General features: G+C 37.0%; 1 protein-coding gene across 1 annotated transcript in view; it reads right to left on the reverse strand.

Annotated features, from left to right (window-relative positions):
- Positions 1–401: 401 nt before the first annotated feature.
- Positions 402–27,241, reverse strand: part of KL (klotho) — a 65,356-nt gene continuing 38,516 nt past the window's right edge. Inside the window, exons 4-5 of the mRNA XM_020997203.2 lie at positions 18,022–19,123; positions 402–9,739 (exon numbers count right to left, since the gene is read on the reverse strand). Of these exons, the coding sequence (XP_020852862.1) occupies positions 9,417–9,739; positions 18,022–19,123 (1,425 nt within the window). The 3' untranslated portion in view covers positions 402–9,416. The remainder of the gene's footprint in view (positions 9,740–18,021; positions 19,124–27,241) is intronic.

Below are 27,241 nucleotides of genomic sequence, written 5' to 3' on the forward strand. Positions count from 1 at the left end.
ATCAGTAGTGCACAGGATAGTTTGGGGTGGGAGAGATTAGAGACAGAGAGACTAGCTAGGTTCTTGTAATAGTCCAGGCCAGAAAAATGAGGACCTAGACTAGGGTGCTAAAAGCATGGGAATGAAAAGGGACAAGTGTAAGATGCATCATGGTGAACAAATGGGTAGCTCTTGCCATGCATTGGGCATAGAGTTGAAAAAGAGGGAGGAGTCCGAAAGGGCTTAAAGATTCTGAGCCTGGATGATTGGTAGAGTCATTAATAGCAAATAGTAAATAGTCACCAGGAGAAGCTCATTTGCTAAGAAAGGAAGAAGAGTTCAGTTTGGGAGATGTGGAGCTGCTGGCATGTTGATGCTTCCAAGTGGAAGCATCCAGCATCACAAATGCAATGTACGATATATAGTTTGTAAAATATTTTTATTGTCATAACTTCATGTAACCTGTATCCAGAAATAAAATGGTCACACTTCACTAATATCACAAAATAGTTTGAATAAAAATATATCATTCTAAATTACCACAATATTCTTAGTAGGTTGCTTTCAGAGAATTGACCAACATGTATGGTTTTTATCAGAACTATCGAAAACAACGATGATGCAATTTTTACTAGCTTATTTTTTTAACCAATATGCAGACTTCTTAGTTTTATGTTTGAAATGGGATAGTTGATCAGACACATCATAAAATTCTGAATAGAAAGAAAAACTTCTGATGTTGCTATTTATTCACTCTGGGCATTGTATATAGGTGCATTTCACAACAAAATGCTCCATCACCAATACCTATGACGACAACAACAATAACAAACCAGAGAAAGAAGCCCACAGTAGAGATTGAATTAGCAATATATTCCATGGTCACACGAACACGAAGGAAATATTCCACAAATTCCTTTCATGGTCTGTGTGAATACTCAATTGGGGGTTGAGCATCATGGGGTAACCAGGTAGCAAACAGAAGAGCTAAGCTTTCTAGCACTAGGGAAGATGACTAAGGTTTCATAGAATATCTTAAGTTTGAAAGGACTTGGGAACAATAGTGTTTTTGTTTTTCTTAGAGGATTGAATTTGTGTCAGTGGAGGCCCCAAACATAACAGGAAGAGACCAGGAAGAAATATGAAACAAAATATAATTCAATTTCCTCACATTGTCTTGAACTCCTTATTCTGCTCCCTTGCTCTCTCCTTGGCTTGTTAATTCTATATTGGTGCCCTGCTTTGCTTTAATCACTGTTGTCAGCTTTCAAATGAGTGTGACACTTGAGGTCTATGGGCCACTTAATATGAAGTCAATAATTCCACCCAATTTAAATTTTTAAAAGCTGACTATGCATCTTTTGTGTCGTAGGCATGATAATGTGGCCTTCAGATGCTTCAGGCTCAGCATCTAATAACCATCTTGGATGTAAATCAAAGCTTTGATTTACATGTAGATGGTACCCAAGTACATCTAAAAATACTTTGGGTGCATTTGTGCCCTGGGCTACACCATTACCTCATAGAAACAAATGAAACTGTTTGATTAAATATTCCTCTGGGGTGAAAACCACTTCCAAAGATATTCTTATATAAACATGAAAAATTGATATTTGCCAAAATTACACTTTATGTACAAAGTGCAGTATTGAAAGACATATTAAAGACTCTCTCCACAAACGCTACTCATGATTTTATTTAATGCAATATTGGGTCAGTTTTATGAATTTTCAGTTTTTACCTCCTAAGTAATGAGTATACGAATTTCAAAATAATACTTTTGATGTTGATTCTTTCAAAAGAACAGAGTTGCACAGGAGATAGAACAATGGTCCTGGAGCCAGGAAGACCTGAGTTCAAATCCAATCTCAGAACAGACACTTGACACTTACTGGCTGTGTGACTTAACCCCAATTGCCTCTCTAAAAAAAAAAAAAAAAGAAAGAAAAGAAAAAAAAGAAACAAACAAAAAACCACACCAAAAGAACAGAGTTGGAAATCTCTCCTACCAGACTTTCCTAGAGAGTCCTTCAATCCAATGTTTGCAGAAAATCTAGTCTACAAATTCTATTATTAGTGAAGCAAATCTAAAGATTCCTTTTTACTAGTTTTAGCTGACTTATAGGATCCTACTAAATTTCAGAATTACTACAATCATTGAGAGAGAGGGAGAAACAGACAGAGAGACAGACAGACAGACGGACAGAGATAGAGAGAAAAACAGAGAAAGACAGAGACAGAGAGAGATAACAACAACAACAACACCCATGGACTTCAGGATTGATCACATTTTCCCTACCATTCTAAGAATCCCTCAGCAGTAAAATAATGTACATTTTCTTAATTACTAATGAATGAAATGAGCTGAGAAAGTGATTATTGTAACAGAATTAGAGTGAGATAATGCATAGACTCAATATGCAAGTGGTTGTCTATCCACACTTTTCCAATGTCACAGTTCAGATTTTAAAAAATGAGCTGCTTGTTCTCCATTAGTGAAGAACCCTCCTGCTTTGACTAAAGGAGAAGCTGGATGTGCCTTGGCTCTCATGGCAGGTGCATTCGTCCTTTCTTTGTCATAGGTACCTCTTTATTTTCTCTTTCTCAATATCACTCTCAAAGTATGGAGAGACTTAGAAAGTATTTTGAGTGCATGTTTCACGAAACATAACGACAAATGGAAAACTTGTAAATTGTACAAACATTTTAGAAATTTAAATAAAGGGATACTCTGTAGAGGGGTTACTTTCCATCCAGAAGACCTTGAAATCTAGTCAAGGATTTCAATTGAATACATGTAAGTGTCTACACTGTGCTAAACATCTAAGGATACAAAGATTGTATCTCATATGTAAGACACAAACCCTTCCCTCAAGGAACTCGCTATCCAATAGATAAAATGTTGACAAATGGTATTAGAATATTATCCTTGCAGAGGAGGGGCCCAAGCAGAGACCTTTAAGACATCTGAGGGAGATGATTTCTGGATGTGTGACTAGGGGGGAGGGGAGGACTGAGGGGAGAAAGAGCCAGGGAACACACCCTGAAAGTGGTAGCTGAACTGGGTCTTGGAGGACAGAATTTCAACAGGCAGAATTCAGTCAATCAGTTCCTTAATAAACTGTGCTTGAGGCACTGTGCTAGATGCTGAGATACAAAGAAAAAGCAAAAACAGTCTCTGATCTCAAAGAGATGACATTCAAAGGTGGCAGAATGGGGGAAGTCCACAGGAGGCATATGAGATTAATATGAGCAAAGGGGAAAAGGGCAGGGAAGGGGAAATAATACATATACATTCATGATAAAGACTTAAGAAGAGGCATGCAGCCAGTTTAGTAGCAGTTGGGGAAAAAGATGTAAGAAAGAAGGGAAAGAGAAACCTCACAAAAGTAAAGTAAGTTAGGGGCAGAAGTGAATTTTCTGCCTGTATGTTTAAACACGCATAAATGACAGATGGACAATTTGTGGGCTCCATTGATATCCTCAAGATTTTGAGAGAAAGCCAGGAAGGCCCCTAGTATGTTGAGTGGACCCCCTGGAGTAAACTTATGAGAGGACAGCAAGAGTTGATGAGGAGCCACGAATAGGTTTCAATTGTCAAGGCTGGAGGGAATATCCAAATTGATGAGATCATGGATTCACTTGCATATTAGAAAATGTAGTGAAAACTCAGGTTTGAGCAGAGAGAAACTCATTTAATAACCACTAACTTGCTAAAACCAGGAAATGGAGACAGGACATTCAATTTAACAAACATGCACTAAGTGCCTATATACAAAACATAACACTAGCTGCTAGGGATAAAATGAAAGCAAAACAGCTTCTGTCCTGGAGGAGCTTACATCCTATTGAGGGTAAGAATGATACAAGATATATTATCATATGTATGACTTTTTCTAGGGATAGAACTCAAAATACAAACTGAAAGAGAAATGTGGGTTAATATATATACATACATATATGTGTGTGTGTGTGTGTGTGTGTGTGTGTGTGTGTGTATATATATATTCTGTCTCTATATGTGTATATAAACACTTTTTTTCAGAACTTTGACTTTTTCTCCATTTTTATTTCTCGGTGTCTAAATGCAAGATGAGACATATTACCAGAGAAAGGTTTCCTGAATCCCTTCCATATAAACAAAACTATTCTTTATTTCATTGTTTTTCTTTCTTGTAACTGAGTTCTGTGAAGAGGAAGAAATTACAAGTATATGAAATCTATAACGTCCTCACTTATTGAATCTAGCTGGTCAATGTTACCAATAAATTAGTCACTCCAACTTTAGATAGATGTTAATATTTTCCCATCAGACATGGTCAGTGATGTCTATCATCCTCTTTCCTTTCAAGTCAGTTGCTGTCTCAAACTTCATTTACTTACAAAAGTTTGAAATATATTTTATTTTTAAAGAAAAACAGTTTAATTACTTTTGAATAAAATATTAACTATATTATTATCCAGCAAAAACTCCTAGAACATTTGATTTGACGAATAGACATGAATAGATTTGCCTAGGAGTAGAGAACCAAGGACTGCACTTGGGGACCTAGAGGGCCACATGTGCCTCCAGGCTGCAGGTTCCCCACCCCTGGTCTAGTCCCAGTCACCAAGTTAATCCCAGTAATCAACAGTCAGAAGTGGAGAATTACTTTGGTCCCTGGTGTGAACTACTATGAATTCATACTCTCCTTTCCCTTGAACTGCCTTCATAAGGACAGCAGACCCCTTAGCTCTTGGAGGCAAGAAATGATCTTGGAATTTTTTTTCCCACAGAACCACAGAATTCACATGATGTTTTAGTTATGACTGAGATTTCAATAATTTAATAGATCTCTTCTTTCATCAATTGTGGTAGGTCCTCAAGCAATGAAGTCAGCATCTTATCCAGGCCCAGTCAGCCAATATGTTTGAATTGCTTTTGTTTTTCAGCACTTTGACCTTTCTCTTTGACTTTGGAAATTAATGTCTTTCTTTCCCTGAAGTTATGACCTCCCAACCACAGCTTAGCTTAGATTTCATGCTCCTCCTCTCCTCTGCTCAATAATGTTCTTCTTATTCCACATGGCTAAACTTATTGGTAAGAAATTTGGTCACTAAGCAGAATTTTTCAAGCATTGGTAGTCGTAAAGTAAGAAGAAAGAAGTTGGTAGCTTATTACAATACTTTTGCCAAGGCTCAACATTACTTCCCTGAATATTCAAGGTGAATCTTCGTTAATGGGTCCGGCTAAAACATATAGTATCATAGGAAGAAAGGAGCAATAACTTAACACAATAACTTTTATAACAAAATGAAGTCAATGCTAATCTGTTCTAAACATAATTTGGTTTTTCATTATCAATGTATACTGTATTTTATTTGCAAAAAAGGGAGCTAACATAATTCTGAAACTGATAGGCTAATAGATGAGTCAGTATGATAATACTTTTGGTTTTTTTCCCTTAAAGACAATATATTCATATTTCCATATTTATCTGAATATTCATTGCCTATATATAAATACCATTTCTAATCTCATTTCAATATTAAGCATCTACTATGTACCAAAAACTGTGTTGTTACTACGAAGATACAAAGGTTTGATAAGAAAGTCCCTACTCATGTGGAATTTTCAGTCTAATAGGAGAATATGACACAGCCACAAATAAAAACTATAATACGTAAGTGTATAGAAGTGGTTCAAAGTGCTGTGAGTAGTCTGAAGGTAGAAACAGCATTACTGTCAGGTGAAGGTTTGGAAAGGAAAGCTTCAGGAAGGAGGTAGCCTCTGAGCTATGCTTTAAAAGAAGGGTGGTACTTTAACAAGTAAGAGAAGAAGGCATTCTTGGCATAGGAACATGTGAGAAAAGACATGGAAGCAAAAAGATAGGGAACACGTATGAAGAATAGTGAATATCCCACTTTGCCTGAAGCACAGGGACATGGGCATGATGGGCTGGGGAAAGAGACAAAAGGAGCTTTCTAGATGTAGGAGAACCAGGAAAAGGCAATGTCTTAGAGCCGTTGTATTTTGCGATTCTGGATATTAAATGATTCTCTTATTAAAGATGAGATAGTGTGTAGAAAGAGTAGTAATTAACAATGCCAAAAGCTGCACAAAGATCAAAGAGTAGAAAACCTGAGAAAACACCATTGGATTTGATGAAAAATAGTCAATGGTGACCTTTGAGAGAACAGTTTCAGTAGATGGTAGGATCAGAAGCCATTGCAGCAGATTGAGGAGAGAGTGGATGGTAAGAAAGTTGAAGGATCAGAAAAACTTTCAAGAACTTTGAAGAAGGAAAGGAAAAGAAAAAGAAGAACCGGTAGCTAGATGAAGAAGAAAGAATGAAGAATAAAGATTAGGATAAGCTGAACATGTTTGTAGGCAACTGGAGAGAAGCCACCCAATATAGAAAGAATGAAGATATATGAATCAAGAGAATGGTTCACTCAAGCTTAAAGCATTTGGATAAAACCTGTAAAGTAGAAGGAAGATTTCTTCCTCTGAGACAAGAGAAAAGGAGGAGAGAATGGGTGGTGATGCTGAATAGTTTGGGAAGCTGAGTTGAAAAGCTAAAAGTGTTCAAGCAGGATGGCTTCAAGCTTTTCAGAAAAGTGGATGGTCAACATTGTAAATGGGGGAGGGTGTAGGAGTACAGTTGGGTGCTTGAGAAAGTAAAAATTTTTATCAGTTATCATAGGAAATAAAAGAAGGAAAATCTAAGTGTAGAATAGACATTGCCAAGCAGTGGTAAGGGCCCAGTTTAGGTAATACAACAAATTTATAGTGTGTGAAATAAGCATAATTCTATTTTCACCAGCATAAGCAAAGAAAACAGTTAATGGGGGTTACCTAAAATTGAGAACTAGTAGGCTGGTATTAGTGGAAGGTCAGAGAGGGGATAGTTAGCAAATCAATAAAGTGACAGATCATGAGGCTATGGCTATGGTGGTAAAAGAAACCTTCATGAGAGAGATGCAGTGGGAGAATTGGGAGGAATTAAGAGGCCAGAGATCATGATGAGGAGGTACTATAGTAATCATATTTTATGACCGTCACTGTGGAGTCAGCCTTTTGAAATCCCATGCATTCTTTAGTCAGAATGATTTTCTGTATTGAATGGAAATGAAAGGATAAAAGTTATAGGAGGGCAGGGGTGAACCTGTGATCTTACTTGTGCACACCCTTAATAATAATGCAATTCAAGTAAAATGTATCTTCTGTGCTTTCTATTTGTGATTTATGAAGAAACAATGAGTGAAAGAACAATTTTACTTTTTAGGGGAGTAAAAGGAAAAAATAATAATGAACTGAAAGTTTAATTCTTTCTTTGATTCTGACTAATCCTTTTAAAAGCTAGTACATAAATTTTTATCCTTGTGTTTGCCAATCTACACAGAACAGATTTCAAGGACCTTTAAGAGGGCTTTTAAGGATTCTTAAATTTCTAGGTCTCCTAAGGCTTAAGCCTAAGGAAAACATTTTAAAATGTTACCATTTGCTTTTCAGTATAAAAAACCAACTTCTATAATGGCTTCTTCTCAGTTTCCTCTTCTTCTCCCTAACATCTTAGGGTGGGTGTTTTTCAAGGTTCCTTCCTTTTTCCCTCTACATTTCTAATCTTAGTGTTTCATTCACTTCAATGACTTTAACTAGGCTCTCTCTGCAGATAATTCTCAAATCTGTATATCCCAAGGGGCAGTGTGTCTAATAGGCAGAGCTGTCCTGGAAGCAGGAAGAACTAGGTTCAAGTCCTGTTTCTGATGCACACAAGTCCTTTTATGTAACCCTGAGCACTCCTCAATGCTCTGGGCAACAATCTAATGCTCTCAGTTGCCCATCTGCATTGAAGGAGAGAGCTGATATATACAACCATCCCCATACCAATGAAATCCAAATTCCATCCCTATCTGTATCTCTATTAGGGAAACAGCTTCCATGGAATAGTACATGATGCCAGATTTTATAATACAGCAGAATTCTGTATAACAGCTAATTATTACATAGATTCAGTTATACTGAAAGTCAAATAATGTTCCTAAAAATTTGCTTAATAGAATACAAACATGACATAACTCAGGTGACCTATATACAAGGTCAGACATTGTCCAACACAATTAAAATAAGATATTCCATTGTATTCCTGTGAAATAGTAACAAAATTAAAATGTCCTACTTAAGAGATAATAAAGGATGGAGAAGAGTCCAAATTCATCTCTAGGATTCGCTGAAAATTTTCATTGTCAGGAACCAACAAATAATTAAAGATTAGTTCCATATGATTAGCAGCAAAAACATAATATATAACATATATCGTATAGTATATCTTTTATATATATATATATATATACATACATAGATATCTATATATATTTATAGCTGTCTATATCTCCCAACACCTTTGTGTTCAGTTTTCCAGTGTCTTAATATCAGGCCTATTTAGTTATGTGCTGCTTAAATATTTACACCAAATATCCAAATTATGGTGCCTGCATAAAACTGATTCTGAGTTGCTCTTTGAAACTTGGAATAATCTTCACATTCTTCCTCCTTGCAAGCAAGCAAGCCCACATTTCAAGGCCTGCATATATGATGTAAATATGAGAAATTTATAATAAATCATCTGCTGCGAACCTCAGACCTAAAACTAATGATTGATAGATACACTTTTTCTCCCCATTCTCTTTTCCCAGGCTGTGACACATTTACACTTCATACACTATGTTTCATGTGCCTTCCCTATTAAAAGCAGGCTAAGACTTGACTCTCTTCAATAAAACAAATATCAGCTTTGTAACTGTCAGTAGTACTTCAGAATACACTGCATGTTTTTCAGATTTTTAGGCACTTTTATTTCCCCAATGTTCTATATTTTCCTATCAATTTTTTCCATGGAAAGCTTTCAGATCAGCCAAGAGGTCTATGCCATGATATATTGTGGTGCTGAGCCAGGGTCAAGCCATTTGGTGCCAGTCTCTTCATCAGAATGCTTCTGATTTTTCTTCAGTAGGAATAGTCCCATTCAGGAATAGGGATGATAGATACAATGTTTCTAATGAAAAGCTACCATTCTATTGCTGAGAGCACATTGTATTTATGTTTTCCCCTAATTTATGCATTTAAAAAATATTATACTGATTTTAGTAGATTCAATTGTCTCTATTTTTTATTTACATTTCAGATTTTATCCAAAGGAAAAAAGGTTGTCCAATTACTGAATTTCAATAGGGATATTCAAATTTGAAAATTTGAAAACAATCTGTTAAAAAAATTTTGTTACACAGCAGAAAAAAGATGTTTTACTGTAGAAGTCATGTGTGAAATCTACAGTTTCACAATATTTGGGCATGCAAATGGCCCCAAACATAACAGCAAATACTGTGCATAATTTCTTTGGAACTACCAAAAGGATGACTGGAAAAAGAAAAGTCCAGAACTCTTTCTACTTCCTTTAACTTCTCCTAGAGTAGTAAAAAATTAAGGAAATAGTGGCAACAAATGCAAAAAATAGAAAAGCTATAAATGCTAATAAAGACTTTCGAGTTTGAAAAAAATTACATTCAGGGCATAGGATGAATTCTTCTGGACAAAATCTCCTCGGAGTTTCAGGTCCAGGAAAACCATTGTTGTCAATAATCTTCCTGTAATGATTCATTGAAGGTTTTGGCTCAAACTGATTTGCAGCATAACGGTAGAGGCCAAATTTTGGAGCAGTTCGGTCATTAAATGAATAAACAAAGTATCCGTAAAGTCTGAGACCATCCAATGCATGAGCTGAAAAATAAAAGAGACAGGATAAAAGGAAAAGGACAATGATTATTAAAGTTATGTGACAGACAACAGCTATTTAAAGGAAATACATCTAGCATAGCCTTGGAAGCTGAGAAATAGCCAATTTTTTTTTAATAAAACCTAAGATGAAATTAGAAAAAAATGATTTACATATGAAAAAGACAGAGTTCTTTAAATCTCTTGGCCAGCTCTATAGTATCAAAAAGTGCTATCATATGCTAGTCAAATCATACATACATGGAGTAATGAATTTAGTGAGAACTCATTTTCCACTAATCTAATTAGCTCAATATGATGTCAATGTTGAGCCTCCTGAGGTCAGGGACTACGACAATGGGTACTGGAGTCAGAAGACTTGAAATCAAAGAGCATCTCTGCTACTTACAGATGAAGAAATTGAAGCCTTGAAAGGTTAAGCAGTAAGTGTCCACCACGGGATCTCTAAAATTCCTTTCCAACACACAAATTCTTTCTTTTCCCTCAACACTGAGGATATTATAACTAAATTCTCAGGTAACAACAGTATTTGAAAATTGTATTATGCCTGAGAGACTTCGTTTTCCTGCAAAACAAAATCATTTCTCCAAGTGCAGTCATTTCTAAATCAAAGTAATAACCAATAAAATTAATCCAACACAAGGCTGTCCAATTTAGGCATAAATAAAAATTTAATTAGACTTCTGCTTGTGATAATGCATAAAATAAAATTTGTTTAAGACCCTTTGCTCTGGGTGCCAACTTAAATTAACGCTACAGTTAATTGCAGTTAACAATGTTAACCAGGTAGTGAATGGGGAAAAGCTTCCCCTCTAAATTTCTAGTTCTAAATTTCTAGGAACTGAAGAGATCCAAAATCAAAAGCTGTTTTACTTTAAATCTAATTTTTAAAGAAGAATCTAATCAACCATAACAATTCCAAAGGACACATGAGAAAAAAAAATACCATCCACCTTCAGAGAGAACTGATGAACTCTGAGTGTAGACTGAAGCATATTTTTCACTTTCTTTCTTTTCTTTTCTTTTTTTTTGCAACATGTCTAATATGGAAATATATTTTGCATTACTTCATATGTATTATGGGTATGATATTGCTTGCCTTCTGAAAGGGTGAGGGAGGGGCTAGAGGGAGAGAATTTGGAACTCAAAATTTTTTAAATGAATAAAAAAGACAATAAAGATTACACAACCTCCAAAAAGCCCTGAAGAATCTAATCAACACATTTGTTTTTAATAATGGGAGTAATTAACCCAGCTTCACATTTCCTACTGCCAAAAGGAGAGGCTTATCAAGGAGACGATAAAAAGGCAAAATGAGTGAAAGGATAGCTCATGTCACTGTGGATTCTGAAGAGGTTCTTTAATACTTTCCTGGATCTGTGATCTTATCAATGAGGGCTCTCCCTTCAATGACGTGAATCAAAAATTATCCATGTTTCCTCATCAGGTATCATTCTTTTCCATGTTCTCCCATAGGACTTCCCAATGTGCGGGGGCTTTCCTGGTATTGCACTGATAACAACTGAACATGTAAGCTATGAATGAATTATCCCTGGCTTTCCCTACATCAGAGACTCATCTCTTTTTCAGTCTGTATATTTTTTCTGGTATCTTTTACACTGCTTCTCCTGACCAATTCTTTATTAGTAATAATATGCTTTGCCTGACTCATGCCCAATGGGTATGTCCATTGCCCCCTAGATAACCCTCAACTTTCATCCTTTAGAAACTACAGTTGGTATCGCAAGCTTTACAACCATATAGCATTACCAGAAAAATACTGATATTGGGTTTTGTTATGGGGAAAGTCTTGGGGTTGACAAAAACACTGCTTGATTCCTCCCAAAATGATTTATTCCACTGTCCTCCTCCTATTCAGTTCTGTGCTTAGCTCCTGATCAATATGGAGAGTTAGTCGGAGATGTATGTACAGTAGTCCTTCTGGGACCACTCCCCCCAGCTGAGCACTCACAAGTTAGGGTCTCCACAGGGAAAAAGACTACTTCTCCCCTCAGAGTTCTAGTGGTAACCTTGAAAGGTTCAGTTTTTTTAGACCGGTAGCTCAGAAGCACCTAATCACACGTACTTCCCAAAGATACCAATATTTTTGTTGTTTTTCAGTGGTGTCCTACTGTTCGTGACCCCATTTGGCATTTTCTTGGCAACAATACTAGAGTGGTTTGGTATTTCCTTCTCTAGATCATTTTACAGATGAAGAAACTGAGGCAAATAGCATTGATACTTATGCAGGGTCACATAGCTAATAAGCATCTGGAATAAGCATCTGGGGATGGATTTGAACTCAGGTCTGTCTGACTCCTAGCCCAGTACTCTATACCCTACACCGCCTAGCTGCCCTAATCTTTTTTTTTTAAGGTGACACTATTCCCACTGGTACTCTTTCCCTATACCCTCTCCCATTTGTTATCCCTTTCCCTTTGGAGTTTTGCAAATTCATTCATTTTTCTTTCCTGCTTTTATCTAGTTATTTAATTCTTCCCCTCTTTTTTCCTTTCAGTTAATTAAATTTTTAGCAAAGGTATTTACCAAGATGGTATTGTAAATCCAGTTGGCACAAAACATTCCTCCTAAATTGGGGAGTAGGGGCTCTCTCCCCTTGCACAAGATTCTTGGAGAGAGTCATATCAAACTCCAAGCCCAGCGATGGTGAGGGGGACATATAAGGAATACACATATACCTCACAGCTCTTGGTTCTGATAGTCCCTTTCTCCTTTCTTAAAGTACTCATGAAGTTTCCCTTAGATTCAGTTGGACTCGGAGGGTCAGTGCCTTTGTAGATTCCACAGAGGATACTTTTTGACACACTAAAAGGTCATACTCCTTTAAACTGCTTTCTTCCTCCAGTGGCTGTTCTCCTGGATTTGTATCTGTGTCTTTTGATGTGTCTCCCTAATTGCATGTAGGTGCCTTATCTCTTGTTTACACTGGTTTAGGCTGATTCCTTCTCAGGGGATTAGCTAGAATCCTCAGCTCCTCCACTTGCAGCCTTCAATCACTTCTTGGTTGAATTTACCAGTGGGCAAATTGCTTTTTTTAAATATGTCGAGAGGTGTCTGATTCTTTTCTGTCTGTGTGGTGTCATCTGCTTTCATCCGATAATCAAAAGTCCTATGATACTTTCAGCTTGATTAAGGGCTTTGTCTATGCACTGTGATTAGGATATAGGAAAATTCCTTAATATCTAGTTTGCTTTGTTGATTGACTGAGTTGTGAATGAAATACCATCCAAATATACGAATGGATGGACCAACTCTAGTGGCTCTCCTTTCAAATGTACATCATAATCTAGACAACAGAATTCTCATATACTTTTTCATATATTTTTTTCCTGTGAAAATAATTATATCAAATTCTTTTGAGTGATAATAGAACTTACTTATGAGTTATACCATGCCCTGAAGATTGATGCAATTAGCATGATATTATCCACAAACAAGAGCTTCTATAGGATCTCACCTAATGATAAGGAATCTCTTTTTGATTTGGACTGTACAGTGGACATTTTGTATGATTGTGGCAAATGCTCTGGACCCATTTTTCCTTCTTTTATGTTTCACTAGATATTTTAATCCAAGGACCATCAAACAAAATAATCTGTGTTGCTAAATATTTCAAAGAAGCTTATACGATTTCAACATATGCAGGACAGACATCTTGTTGGAGGAGATCCCTTGAGATGATACTTTTTCTCTACCAATTAATTTTTTTTATAGTCTCCAAACAATAAGCACAATGGTACCTGGAATTCTCTATGCTTCTCAGTCAACTGTGACCCAGTGACATTGGCCTCTTTGCTGTTTCTTGCACAAGACACCCATCTCCCACTATGAGTATTTTCACTGGCTGATTTTATCCCTAGAATTCTCTCCCTCCTAATCTCCCTCTCCTGGTCTCCTTGGCTTCCTTCAAGCCTCAGTCACAATCTCATCTTCAAAAAGCCTGTCCCTATCCCCCTTTAAAGCTGGTGACTCCCCTCTGTTGATCACTGCCAATGTATGCTGTACGTATCTTATTTGTACATGGTTGTTTTCAGGTTGTATCCCTCATTAGATTGTGAGTTCCTTAAGAGCAAGGAGCACTCTTTGTATTCCCAGCACGTAGCACGGTATCTGGCATGTATTAGGCGGTTAATAAACATGTGTTGACTCATTTACTGGTCTACCATGAAATATCATTTATGAAATCTTGTCTATTCTTTTTTCATATCTTCATCAAGGATTCTTTAAAAAGATGTAGGTTCTTCTGATAAAAATGTTATAGAGATGGGAAAACCATTATATGCACTGGAAGTTACTGATATTTTCAGGACTAATTTTTTTGGGGATAGTGATCATATCTGGTTTTTTTCCCAAGTGTTTGATATCCTTCCCTTTCCAAATATCATGAGAATCTATCACTCAATGTCCTCACAATTATATCACCTCCAATAGAGAACTCCACTCTATAAATTTTGTTTAGTTCAGCTAGTCCTACCATCTTTATTTTCCTTAGTGCTATGTATCTCTTCATGCAAGAACATCAGGAGTTGTTATATTAGAAACTCAAATGTGATGCTTCCACTGTTATTGATGGAAAATTGGTTTGTTATAGTAATCTTGGTAGATTTTTTTTCTATTTTTACCTGTTTATTGTCCTTCTATTTTCATCCTTGGGATGATCTGGTTTCATTGAGTCTATTGCCAGCCTTCATATTGATACTCTTTGTCAATGTCTGTTCTCTTACCCATTTCCCATTTTTAAAAATATCAATAGATTGCTTAAATGGGTCGTCTGGAGTTAGTTTAATTGTATGCCATATGGTTTTCTCATTTTTATTTTTTTCTAATTTGACATTGATTTTAGTATTGACCAACAAGTCAATAGTCTGACTGTAAAGACAGAAGATTAAAAACAACTCTTACATCAATAACTATATTTCCTGTATAAGTTATATTGTCAGTTTCCTTTTGTGGGATATTATTTGGTTCTCAACATGTTTAGTATCTCCCATTATCTTATTAAAGAAAAAAATTATATCTATAAAGACAAAAATCATTTCTATAAAAAAGTTGAATTCTATGCAAAATGGATAACTTAACAGAAGCAGATTCCACCCACCTCCAGCTCCCACACATCTACTCCAGCAAAAACTTGAAATTTACAACAGACCAAAAAGAAATAGGAGAAATTACAAGTGACTACTTCCAGACCAGAACTATACAAAAAGTCAGCAGGAGGCCCATAGGCAACAGCAAAGAGGGCTGCAGGAAAGTCGGTGTCAATGCAGGCAAACAAGCTTAAAGCCTTCCAGTGCAACCATAGATCAGTCAAAGACACCTATAGCCAGTAAGGCTCTATATTTGGAAGAAGCGAAAGTGAAGAGTTCCCCTGAGAAATCTCCAGGGTGATCAGAAAGACCCAGGGCATTCTTGGAAGAGCAGGAAGCAGCAGCAATCAGTAAGCAGGGTATAGCACCACTATAACTCAGTACAACAACTCATGGGGTCCAATGTCCCCAGAATGTGGTCTTGAAATGCCATGGAGAGCCCTAAAGCCCCAGAACTCTGAACGTCAGAGATGTAAAGGAGTTTAACCCTTCGAGGTAGAGGTCAACAAGAAACCCACACTACCCAGGGTGAGTTCAACAAGGGCCAATCATCCATACCCAAAAGCACAGCAGGGGACAGAGCTTGGCCTTGATACTGAACTCTAATCCAGATATTAGAGCTGGAGAGATGGTTAACCAAAGAATATACCACCTATATTTTAAAAAAAAATGGTCTAGCTTTAGAGATGCCCCCCAAATCCAGCACAGGAATAGGAAGTATTTTGGTAACGATTCAAAGCAGAGACTCAAAGGAAAGAATGGATTGTCCACAAAGACTACATGAATATCTCAAAGAAATGAAAGAGATTTTTAAAAGTGAAATAACAGCTCTGAAGGAAATGCTTGAAAAGATAATAAATTGTTTAGAAAAGAAATTGGTAAGCCTTACCCAACTAATGGATTCCTTGAAAACAGAATAGACCAAATAAAATCATCTATTTAATGAGAGCAAGAAATAATTAGAATAAAATCAAAATACTAAAAAAAAAGGGAAAAAGTAAGATATTTTATTTTTTTATGACCTGGAAAATGGGCCAAGGAAAGATAATTTTAAAATCACTGGATATCTTGACAACCATGATCAAAAAAAATAATAATAAAGAACAATATTATACTTTTAAAAATCACAAAAGAAAACTTCCCAGATTTATTTACCAGAAGGCAAAGTAAAGAAAGAAAGGACTAATTACCACCTAAAAGTAAAGTCCCAGGAATGTCATCACCAATATCCAAAGCTTCTATTTAAAAAAAAAATACTGCAAACAGACAGAAAGAGTTCAAATACCAAGGAACTTGGTAATCATCCATCATGATTGTGTAAGACCTGGAAACTTCTATTATAAAGAACGGGAGATCTTAGAATATTACATTCCATAAGGCAAAAGATACAGGCTTACAAACAAAAATAACTTACCCTGAAAAGTTGAGTATACTCCTATGGGGGGAAAACAGATCTTTAATGGAATAAAGGACTTTCAATCATTTATGATAAAAAGATCAGAGCTGGGTAGCAACTCTGAAATGCAAACATCAGAGTCAAGAGAAATTTATTTTAGTAATTAGAGGTGGCTATATCATAATATAGTACTAATATTCTACTAAGAAAAGAAGAAACAAGTGTCTCCTTAGAACCCTAATGCACTCAGAGTATTGAGGGAGTTAAAGTAACATAGAGAACCTGTGGGCAGACTAGTTCTGTTCTGCAGGTTTTGGCAGAGGACAGAGAAGTGAGGATAAAAAGAATATACTGGTATAGAAAGGATGAACAACTAAGTAGAACCTATTACTTCTTGAAATTGGAGTGGATGAGGAGTATACAAAGACGAAGGAAGGGTGGAGAAAGTAGACATGAAATGAACCTTATTCTTATCTCAAATGGATAAATAAAGGAGTTAAACACATGCATCCATAGTTTAGTGTAGAAATGTACCAAACTCAAGAGGTGAACTAGTGAGGGATAAGGAAGGAGATGAATAACTGAGATCCAAACAAACTTCCTGCTCCTGAGAGAGGACAAAAAGGAAAAAAAGGAAAGAAAAGCAGAGACATAATTGAGGAGTCAGCTTCCCCTACGTGTCAAGTAGCTTCCAAAGTCTTTTTCTCTCTCCTCATGGTCCCAGGGAGAGTTTGAAACCTTTCTCAAAGAAGAAAGAGAAGGATGTCTCTTCTCTTCAAAGCTTTCATACCAATCCCTTCTTTCATGCAGGCATGGAGCATCATGTCAGCATTTCCTCTACCAATTAGGAGATTCTCCAAATGAGGGCATGCAAAATGCCCTAGCCTTGGCTGGAAACATGATTCTTAGCAGTCTCTGACTCCTTTTCTACCTCTCTGCTACCATGTCTATGAAAGTGGAAAGAAAACTATTCTTCATTGTTTCAGGGGTCCCTATGGACAATGAATTAATAATCTAGCAGTCAGTCTATGAGTGACATGCTTCTCCATACTTAGCTAAGCTGATCTTCAGGAAGTAGACATAATCTATCACCAGACCTATACTTCAACACTTTCTAGTATGGTGAAAATCTGCCAGAACCTGTCCTGGCACTGCTTGAAGAACTCATGGTTATCTCTGTGGCTTAAAGAGAACACTTGAATATGTGCCCTTCTATATCTAGCTTGTTAGGTAGAGCAGGGGATATAGCACCAGGCCTGGAGTCAGGAAGACTCATCTTTCTGAGTTCAAACCTGGCCTCAGACAAGCGTCTGAGAAACATAGAGAACCTGTGGGCAGACTAGTTCTGACACACTAGCTGGGTGTCCCTGGGCAAGTCATTTAACCCTGTTTGTCTCAGTTTCCTCATCTATAAAATGAACTGGAGAAGGAAATAACAAACCACTCCAGTATAGTTGCCAAGAAAACCTCAAATGGGGTCACACAGATTTGAACATGACAGGAAAAAATGAATGAATTTCTAACAACCTAGATCCCAGTGTTGAGAAATACTGAAATGATCTGCTAGATATAAGTAGTAGTCACAGTGAATTGGTCATTTTTTGCTTAGAATTAAGGGGGCAACTGGCTTTCCTTTACCCATGATAAGAACATCAGTATATTGTTCATATTTTTAGGGTTTGGGAATTTTAATATGCACATATGAATAGAATATTAAACACTCATATAAAATCTGCTATCACATTGTATTATGGAATCCTTACCTTTTAAAGCTTCATTGACATAATTCTGTATATAATACATCCTCATCTTGTCTTGCATCACATGTGGATCATCATCAATTCCATTAGCTAGTACGTACACAGGGATGTCTCCATATTTGGACTTAAACCAGTTAAGTACCTTGCGTAATCCCCAGGGCACCACAGCCACCCTACTTGGGGAGTTTAGCCATGTGCTGTCTGTCATTTCTTGTACTTCCAGATAGTCATTATATTTTGCCGGATCCTCTTTTTCCCAGTCCACAAGGATAGTGGTGTAATGACTTAAAGCAAGAAAATCAAACGATCCCTGGATTAGCTTCTTTTCACTTTCAGTGAAATAAGGCAAAAAGAAATTGTTTCTTTGGTTCAGCCACTCTCTCATAACATGTGGATAGTCCCCATTGCCAAAAATGGGCTCAGCAAGCCAGCCAATGTCAAATTCCAAGACTCTCTCAGCTACTTCTTTATCTTTTTGTGAGAAAGGGCAGGCTGGCTCTACCCAATCAGCCTGTAAGGCTATCGATATTTTACCTTTCTGAGATCTTCTAAAATGTTGGTCATACACATGCCAAGCTTGTGCGTGGGCCTTCAAAAGATTATGTCCTGCATTGTATGTCATATTCTGTATATGAGGTTCATTCATTGTAATCCAAAACTTAACAAACTGACCAAGTTCTTTAAAACACAGCCTAGCATATTCTTCAAAAGAATTGACAATTAGGGGGTTCTCCCAGGCTCCATGTTTGGCTAAAAGAAGGGGAAGGCCTTGATGCTCAGGGTCTGGTTGCCATAATGCAACAACAGGTGTTATGTTGACACGGACGAGTTCACTTACAAAGCAGCGATAATAATGTAAGATTGTATGATTGACTTGAGATTGGTTCCCCAAAGGAAGAATCTGGGCCCACTTCAGTGAGAAGTAAAAATGAGTTACATGTATTTCCCGAAGCAGAGAAATCTGGAGCCTGATAGCAGCAAAATCCACACAATGAGGCTTCCTTTTTGAAGTCACAACCCCATCAACTTTAATAAGCTTTTTACTCTGATGGATATCCCAGACATAAATATTTGGATCATTAAACTGGGAAGGAGTTGTATCTACCTAAGAAGAATAAAGAAAATATTAGTTTCAGCTGGACAGTCCTAGAAAATGCAGTAAGCCCAGAAAATTCATTAAATAGAACAGTGAATCATAAAAGAAAAGTTGAATACACTTTTTTTTAAACCCACTATGAATGTCTTAAAATAGAAATAGGATTTTTTCTTGTGATCATCTGTCTATTCCACACACTTTTGCCACAAACAAGTATATACTTCTAATCTCTAAGGTCATCTTAACATGAAAAAGAAAAAAAAACCCAAGCTCATTTAGTGCCTTCCAACTACAAAATTACAGCACACACACACACACACACACACACACACACACACACACACACACACATACACACACACCTGCTCAACAATGGAAGTGACATATTAATTGAAATACATCATTTAAAATAATAAAGTGGCAATGAGTTAGGTTTTTCAATTAAATGAGCAGGTCTAAAGAGCCAGAATCAATGAACTTTTGAGAAAGAAACATATGTGTATATATGCATATGTATGAACATACACTTGTACTCTGTGTCACAAATACATGCTTATTCAAATGTCAACTGAAAAATATGTTAAGGTACTATTAGCATTTGTTGAATGATTACTACATTCACAAAAGTAAGGCATGGTGTTCCAAAAGTCTTCATGCAATGTTAAGCTTTTGTAGCTTTACTGCCTTTTGTTGGAGATTTGTGTCACTGAGCAAACTTAATGCATTGACAGAGCCATAGCTAGACATTTTTGTGCATAGGGCAAGTAGCTCAAAGCATACACATAGCAGGCTGCACAAACTGTCTCCTCAGATAGGGAAGGGTGTGGGATGGAGAAAGGGGAGGATGGCCAGACATTCCTACCGGACTGGCAAACAGAGGTCAGAGGATATTGACTGAAGGGCACTAGAGATCATTGTGTGGAAATGAGAGAGGGAAGAGGTAGGAGGTATAGGGCATCACAAGGGAAGAGCTCACTCTAACTTTCCACCTGATAGATTCCTATTTTAGCTAATTATTTTATTAGCCAGATGCTGAATGCTATTGTTTCTATACTTTCTATACTTCTATGCATCTGGTTTCCTCTAAACTCAACTGTAAGGAGAAAGCCCCACCCTTGGTACAGGTCTACACATGGACCCTCAATGATAGAGAAAAGTAGCTAAAACACCTACTAAATGGAACACTCTAGTGCTATACTGAGTTAGCAAAACAATTAATTTTATGGTGATTTAAAATAAAAAGTAAGAGCTAATTTTAAAAAAGCATTTTTGTGGCACCAGTGATTTCTAATCATTTTAAACATAGGTATCCAAAATGAACATGAATCATTAGAACAAGTGAACATTCTTCAAATGGAAAAATCAGGAAAACTATTGTCCTGTGAGCTTACTCTCCCCAAGAAATGTGAAATGCATGACACTTAACACCTTGCGTTTTCCTCTGCCTCAACATTTTCTTTAAAACTTAAAAAAAAAAATCCTCATAGCATTCAAGTGTCTTGGTTTGACCCTGTACTCCACCCTCATTCCAAAAGCAGGGGTCAGCCTAATCACAGTTTCAATGTGGAATAAAGGTTCTGCTGAATTTTATAGGGCTGTTGAAAATCAGCTGTGGTTCTCTCCGGGGAGGTCAGTACTACACTTATAAAGGAAAGTAATAAAAAGCTTCATGTCAGAGGGAAATTGCTTTTCTGGAGAATTGTCCCTTGTAGATTACCTGTGCATGCATTTCCCATAATACTGAAGGAATGCTGTCACAAGTATTTTTCCACTGTGATGCATCCACAAATCATGCTTTCTTGGCCTTGTGGAAGAAAAATGTTTGCATGCCCTTTTTGAAGGGAAAATATACATCTTGTGAATAACTTTTTGGTTCACTTTTAAAAGAACCCTAAATTAAGTAAAAATTGTATAACTGTGATTTCCAAAAGCAGCAGCCATATTTCTAATTTTAGTCTCAACAACAGCCTGTATGGAAAACTATTTTTAGGCTTTTCTTTTTTTGTAAGTAATCTATCAGGTATGATTTCTGCAATAATGTATTTTTACAAAATATTTTAAAATTAGAAATGACATTAGGGTTCTGCAAAGCTCTGCCAAACATTGAGGAATTTGTAATGGATTGTTTAAGGGAAAACTAAACCAGGACATTGAATCTCAATTTTCATACATTTTTTTCCTTATAGGGCTCAGATACAAGATATAGTGGGTGGCAGAAAAAAATGCTGCTTTCAGATCTGCCAAATGGAAATGGGAGAAACTTTTTGTTAATGTGAGGAAATGTCTATACTTCCAATATATGAGTAGTGCCATGCTTATATTCTGCACAAGAAATGCTATAACTTGGGAACCAACCCATGTGAGGACATAACAATGATTAAATAAACTGATAGCCTAAGTCAACTGTGGAGCCCTTATTGTTGATTATCTTTCTGCCTCAAGGCCCAGCACTCTATCCACTGGGACACCTAGCTGCCTAGAAATGAGTCAGTTCTTTATGTTATGTATTCTATGGTAATTTTTAAGAAATGTACAAGTTACTACTCTTTTCCTCTGCCTGTATTTGGTTTTACTTTAAAAATTCAGACTTTGTAGCCACTGAAGAGTATTTTTTTCCAAAATTGGAAAATTTTGCCTTTTTGCAAAGTGCTTCAGTCCTAATGATAATGAGGCTTAAGTTTAAATGGAAAATCTGTAAGATAATCTACAATAAGAGCTACACAGTTTATTTAGGTCTGCTCAATTCATTTAATCATAATTATGCACCCAGATGGATTGGTTCCCAAATTATAGGATGTAAGTATGGCCCTACTCACATATCGGAGGCATAGGCATTTCCTTACAGTAACAAAAATTTCTCCCATTTCATTTTGGCAGATCTTAAAGCAGTTCAAATCTGGCCTCAGATACTTATTTCCTAGCTGTGGGACCCCAGGCAAGTCACTTAACCTCTGTTTGCCTCAATTTCCTAAACTCTAACATGGAGAAAATAATAGAACCTACCTTGCAGTTTTGTGAGAATCAAATGAGGTAATATTTGTAAAGTGCTTAGCACAGTGCCTGGCCCATAATAAGTGCTATATAAATGTTTCCTCCCTAAACCACTTCCTCCCTTCCTAAGTTAAGTAGTTAACTTTCTCCTCCTCATCATCCTTCTTAACTTTCACCCTCTTTTCCTCCCCCCTCTTCCTCCTCTTCTTTTCCTCTTTCTTCTTCTCTTTTTTCTCTTCCTTCTCCTTCTTTTCCTCGTCATACAAAACATAATATAAAACCACCATTGAGTTCAGAAGAAACAGAGAGTTACTATCATCTTTGACAAGTAGAGAGCTACAGAAGATTAAGCTGTTCCCTAAGTTTCTTTCTTTATTTTTTGTTATATTTTAAGTTCCAAACTGTTTTCCTCCTTCCCTCCCCACCCTACGCTAGAGAAGGCCACCATTTTACACAGATACACATATGTAAAACCACACTATGCATACTTCTGTTAATCATTCTTTTTCTAGAGGTAGATAGCATCTTCCTTCATGAGTCCTTTGTAATTGATTTGAGTACTTATAATCCTCAAAATAACTTAGTCACTCATAGCTGTTCTTCAAACAATATTGCTGTTACTATATACAACATTTTCTTGGTTCTGCTCACTTCACTTTTCATTATTTCATACAAGCCTACGTGTTTTTTCTAAAATCAACCAACTCATCATTTCTTATAGCGTTGCAGTATTCCATTGCAATCATATGCCACAACTTGTTCAGCCATTCCCCAATTGATGGGCATCCCCTCAATTTTCAGTTCATTGCCACCACAAAGAAAGATGCTATAAATATTTTACAACATACAGATTTTCCTTTTTCCCCTGATCACCCTGGGAAACAGACCTAATAATGGTATTGCTTGGTCAAAAGGTATACACAGTTTTATAACCCTTTGGGCATAATTCCAGATTGCTCTCCAGAATGGTTGGATCAGTTCACAGTTCTACCAACAATGTATTAGTGTCCCAGTTTTTCCACATCCCCTGCAACATTTGCCATTTTCTCCTTCCATCATTTTAGTCAATCTAATAGCTATGAGATGATATCACAAAGTTGTTTTTATTCCTTAAGTTTGAAAGTGAACATATAGACTTAGCTTAACTTCATTTTCTCCTATCTCCAGTAGAAAAATCTAGCAAAAAACCAGTGAAAATTACCAAGGTCTGTTTAGGTAAATATTCGCCTTTCTGTTGATAGAAGGATAAAGGCAGCATGAGTACTCAATTGACAATCTCCTACAAGTCTAGGTTAAAAAAATATGCATATATATTTCAGTATATCAGAAGGCCTGGGGTTTCACTCAAGAGAGTCCTTCCACCGCCAATGACTATGACCCTTTGCCATTTAGAGGCCTGGCTTCATATAGCTGTAGCCAAAAACATTCATCAACTGGTGGTCAAACAACTGGTGAGGAGCCTCTGCAGACTTAGCTTGGATGACTGACATCAAGTTAGATAGCTGCTTGGCCTGTGGAAGGTGCCTCTCCAGCTTGTTAGGCCATGCCAAAGTTTGTTCTCCCCTGGCACAGACTTCAAAATCTCAGGGTGACCTCCAATCACAATGAGGCATCAGAGGCAGGTAAAAAGAGAGTGGTTCGTATCATAGTACAGGCTCTTCACCTTTTTTGTGTCATGGACTGACAGTCTTATGAGGCCATTCTCAGAATTCTGGGTGACCTCTTCTCAGAATTGTTTTTTAAATGCATAAAGCAAAATACTGAGAAATACCAAAGAAAACAATATATTGAAATACAACTATCAAAAAAGAATTCAAGTTAACAAACCCCAGATTAAGAATCCCTGTATTCAAGTGAACGTGAAACACTAAAGACTTGGTATGTGAAAGGTTGATTTGCATGACTGTTCATCAATTTATGTTCTAGAGTCAAAACAGCACATAGGACTAATGTTGGAAATGACAAGGAAAGTGGAAAAATTTGGGATAATAAACAGAAAATGAAGTGGTAGGGGTAAGGCAGCTGGGGGATAATTGATAACAAAGTTAGATTTTTTTAAAGCCCTAAAATTTTGAAGAGAAACCATTTTTATGTTCTTCTAACACACACACACACACACACACACACACACACACACACACAGTTTAAATAAGGAAATATTTTATGCAGATGTATTTATTTTTATTTGTAGCTATCTCTTTTAGGTTAGAAAAGAATTCTTTCTACATAGGTTATGAAAAAAATGTAAACAATTTCTCATGTTTCATAAAACTCTAAGAATTAGGGGCAGCTAGGTGGTGCAGTGGATAGAGCACTGGCCCTGAAGTCAGGAGAACCTGAGTTCAAATCCGGCCTCAGACCAAACACTTGACACTTACTAGCTGTGTGACCCTGGGCAAGTCACTTAACCCCAATTGCCTAAAAGCAAAAAAAAAAAAAAAACTCTAAGAATTATCTCCTACAATTTCCAAACATATGAAATTATTTTTTAATATTCTATAAGACTACATAATAGGTATATCTAAGCAACTATGGATAGTCTAGATCTGGAAAGGGCCTTAGAGGTTACTTAGTCCAACCTCTGCATTTTACAGATGAAAAAACTGAGGCCCAAAGTGAAAATAATGACTTAGTACAATGTGATTTTTATGCTAGCATGTTTATTATGATTTTCCATAATAAATTTAAACGGCCAGTCTGCAGTTACTGATATTTTAGTATTCTTTTAAATGTTCCTTTTGAAAATGCCACTTTTGAGGCTCTGAAGTTGATTAGAGGTACCAAGGTTACTAACTTCCTATCTATAAATATTTAATTCCACGTCCCTCTTCTCTGATATTTTACACAAATCTAATTGTACAAATTCTCACTATTTCTAATGATTTTTACCCTAGCATGGTTTCTTCTGTCATTTTCCTCCTACCTCTCTGGCTATTCCTTGGTTTTGTCTCCTGCCCCAGAAGATCCTCCTTGTCTCAGAAGCTGAGGATGCTATAGGGCTGAGAGATACAAGGAGAAAAATAGCAAGTTCCCCTCATGGCTCTTACCCCTGTAACAGTATCTGAGAAGGGAAAGGACTGGATGGAGTTCCAAGAGCTAGTTACTGGTGCCAGGAAACACAGGGGCATAGGAAGACTAGTGGTGAATGAGCCTAAACATAGTATGGAGAAACAAGAATGATGATGAAGCAGTTGGAGATGAATCACTGGGTGTGTAGTGGAAGAAGAAAAGTGTTAACAGATAGTAAAGGAGTAGGAGAAGTGAGGGGCAGGCCAGTATTACAGTGTTTTGATGTTGGATCTCCTCCCCATATGCCTACTGAACTCTTCTATCTCTACCCCTCATGTCTCTTTTCTTTTTTATCATGGTTTCCAGGTAGTCTAATAATTTTTAAATTGTATCTCCTGCATCTATTTTCCAGATTAGCTGTTTTTCCAATGTGATATTTCATGTTGTCTTCTAGTTTTTCATTCTTTTTGGTTTTATTTTATTGTTTCTTGATTTCTTATAAAGTCATTAGCTTCCATTTGCTCAATTCTAATTTTTAAAGAATTATTTTCTTCAATGAGCTTTTGTACCTCTTTTTCCTTTTGGCCAATTCTACTTTTTAAGGGATTTGTTCCTTCAGTGAATTTTTGTGCCTCTTTTTTCCATTTGGCCAATTCTGTTTTTCAAGGCATACTTTTCCTCATTGGCTTTTTGCACCTGTTTTATCATTTAGCCTATTCTCTTTTTAAGGTGTTATTTTCTTTAGGTTTTTTTGTGTGTGTCTGCTTTACTAAGCTTTTGACTCTTTTTTCATTATTTTCTTGCATCACTCTCATTTCTCTTCCCATTTTTTTCTACCTCTTTACTTAATTTTCAAAATCCTCTGTAAGCTCTTCCATAGCCTGAGACTAATTCATATTTTTCTTTGAAGCTTTGGATGTTGGAGCTTTGACTTTGTTATCTTCTTCCAAAGGTGTGTTTTGATATTCCATGTCACCATAGTAACTTTCTATGGTCAGAATTTTTTTTCTGTTGTTTGCTCATTTCTCTAGTCCATTTCTTGACTTTTAATTCTTTGTTAAAGCAGGGTTCTGCTTCCAGGGTGGAGGCCTGCTGTCCTAAGCTTCAGGGATTTTGTGTAGCTGTTTTCAGAGATATTTCTAGGGACCTGTAAGTTTTCAGTTCTTCCAAGGTGGTATGATCTAAAGAGAGGTGTTTATTCCTTTCCTGGCCTGTGCTCTGGTCTGTGAGTGACCACAAGCACTCTTTTCTGCCCTGGAACTGTGTGAGGAGGGTTCCTGCTTCACTGCAGCCACAAGTTCTGGTGTGCTAGTACTTCTCCTCACCCTGGGACTGCCCCCCAAGACTGCAACCTGGATCTAAGTATGGGCAAAGCAACAGAGTTCTGCCCCCAGTGCCAGCAAAGAGACCCCTGTAATCTCCTGATCAGTTGTTCAACCCCTTACTATGCGTGAGCTGAGAGCTCTGGAAGCAGACACTGCTGCTACTGATGCAGTCACTCCCAAGGCCCGCTCCTGGTTTGTTAAGGCCTGATCTATGCTGGCACAGCCTGAGCTGAACTGTGCTCCACTCTCACTCAGGTACAATACACCTTTTCTGCCGACCTTCTAAGTTGTCTAAGTTATTTCACCACATCCTTTTGTGGGTTCTGACACTCCAGGAATTGTTTTATGGCATTATTTAAAGGTGTTGGGAGGGGTTTGGGGGAGAGCTGAGGGAGGTTGCTGCCTTTTCTCCACCATCTTGGCTCCACCTCCCTCTCTACCCCTAATGTCTTAAAAGAAGCAAATAAATTTTGCTGTGATATTAAGTCCATCCCAATACACTTTATCTGAATCACTTCAGCTGAGCTGGTTCCTAAAGGCAAGGTTTCTGAGGAAGGATGTCACTACTACCTAGACAACTCAGTAATTATACCTTCAAACTCTGAAGGCAGCTTCTTCTTTCCCTATCATTGAATGGTGGGTATATAAAGTATCTGGGAGAGCAGCTACAAGCGCTGACTTCAAGAACTGTGACCCCTAGAACCATGGCAATTGTGTTCAACGAAGGTGACATGAAAACACTCCCCTCGCCTCCCATAGTGATAGCTTTTCAGGATCCCCATCTATTTTACAATGACAGTGG

The sequence above is a fragment of the Phascolarctos cinereus genome, unplaced genomic scaffold (genome assembly GCF_003287225.1).
Source record: "Phascolarctos cinereus isolate Bilbo 61053 unplaced genomic scaffold, phaCin_HiC Scaffold_726;HRSCAF=1367, whole genome shotgun sequence".
NCBI lineage: Eukaryota > Metazoa > Chordata > Mammalia > Diprotodontia > Phascolarctidae > Phascolarctos > Phascolarctos cinereus.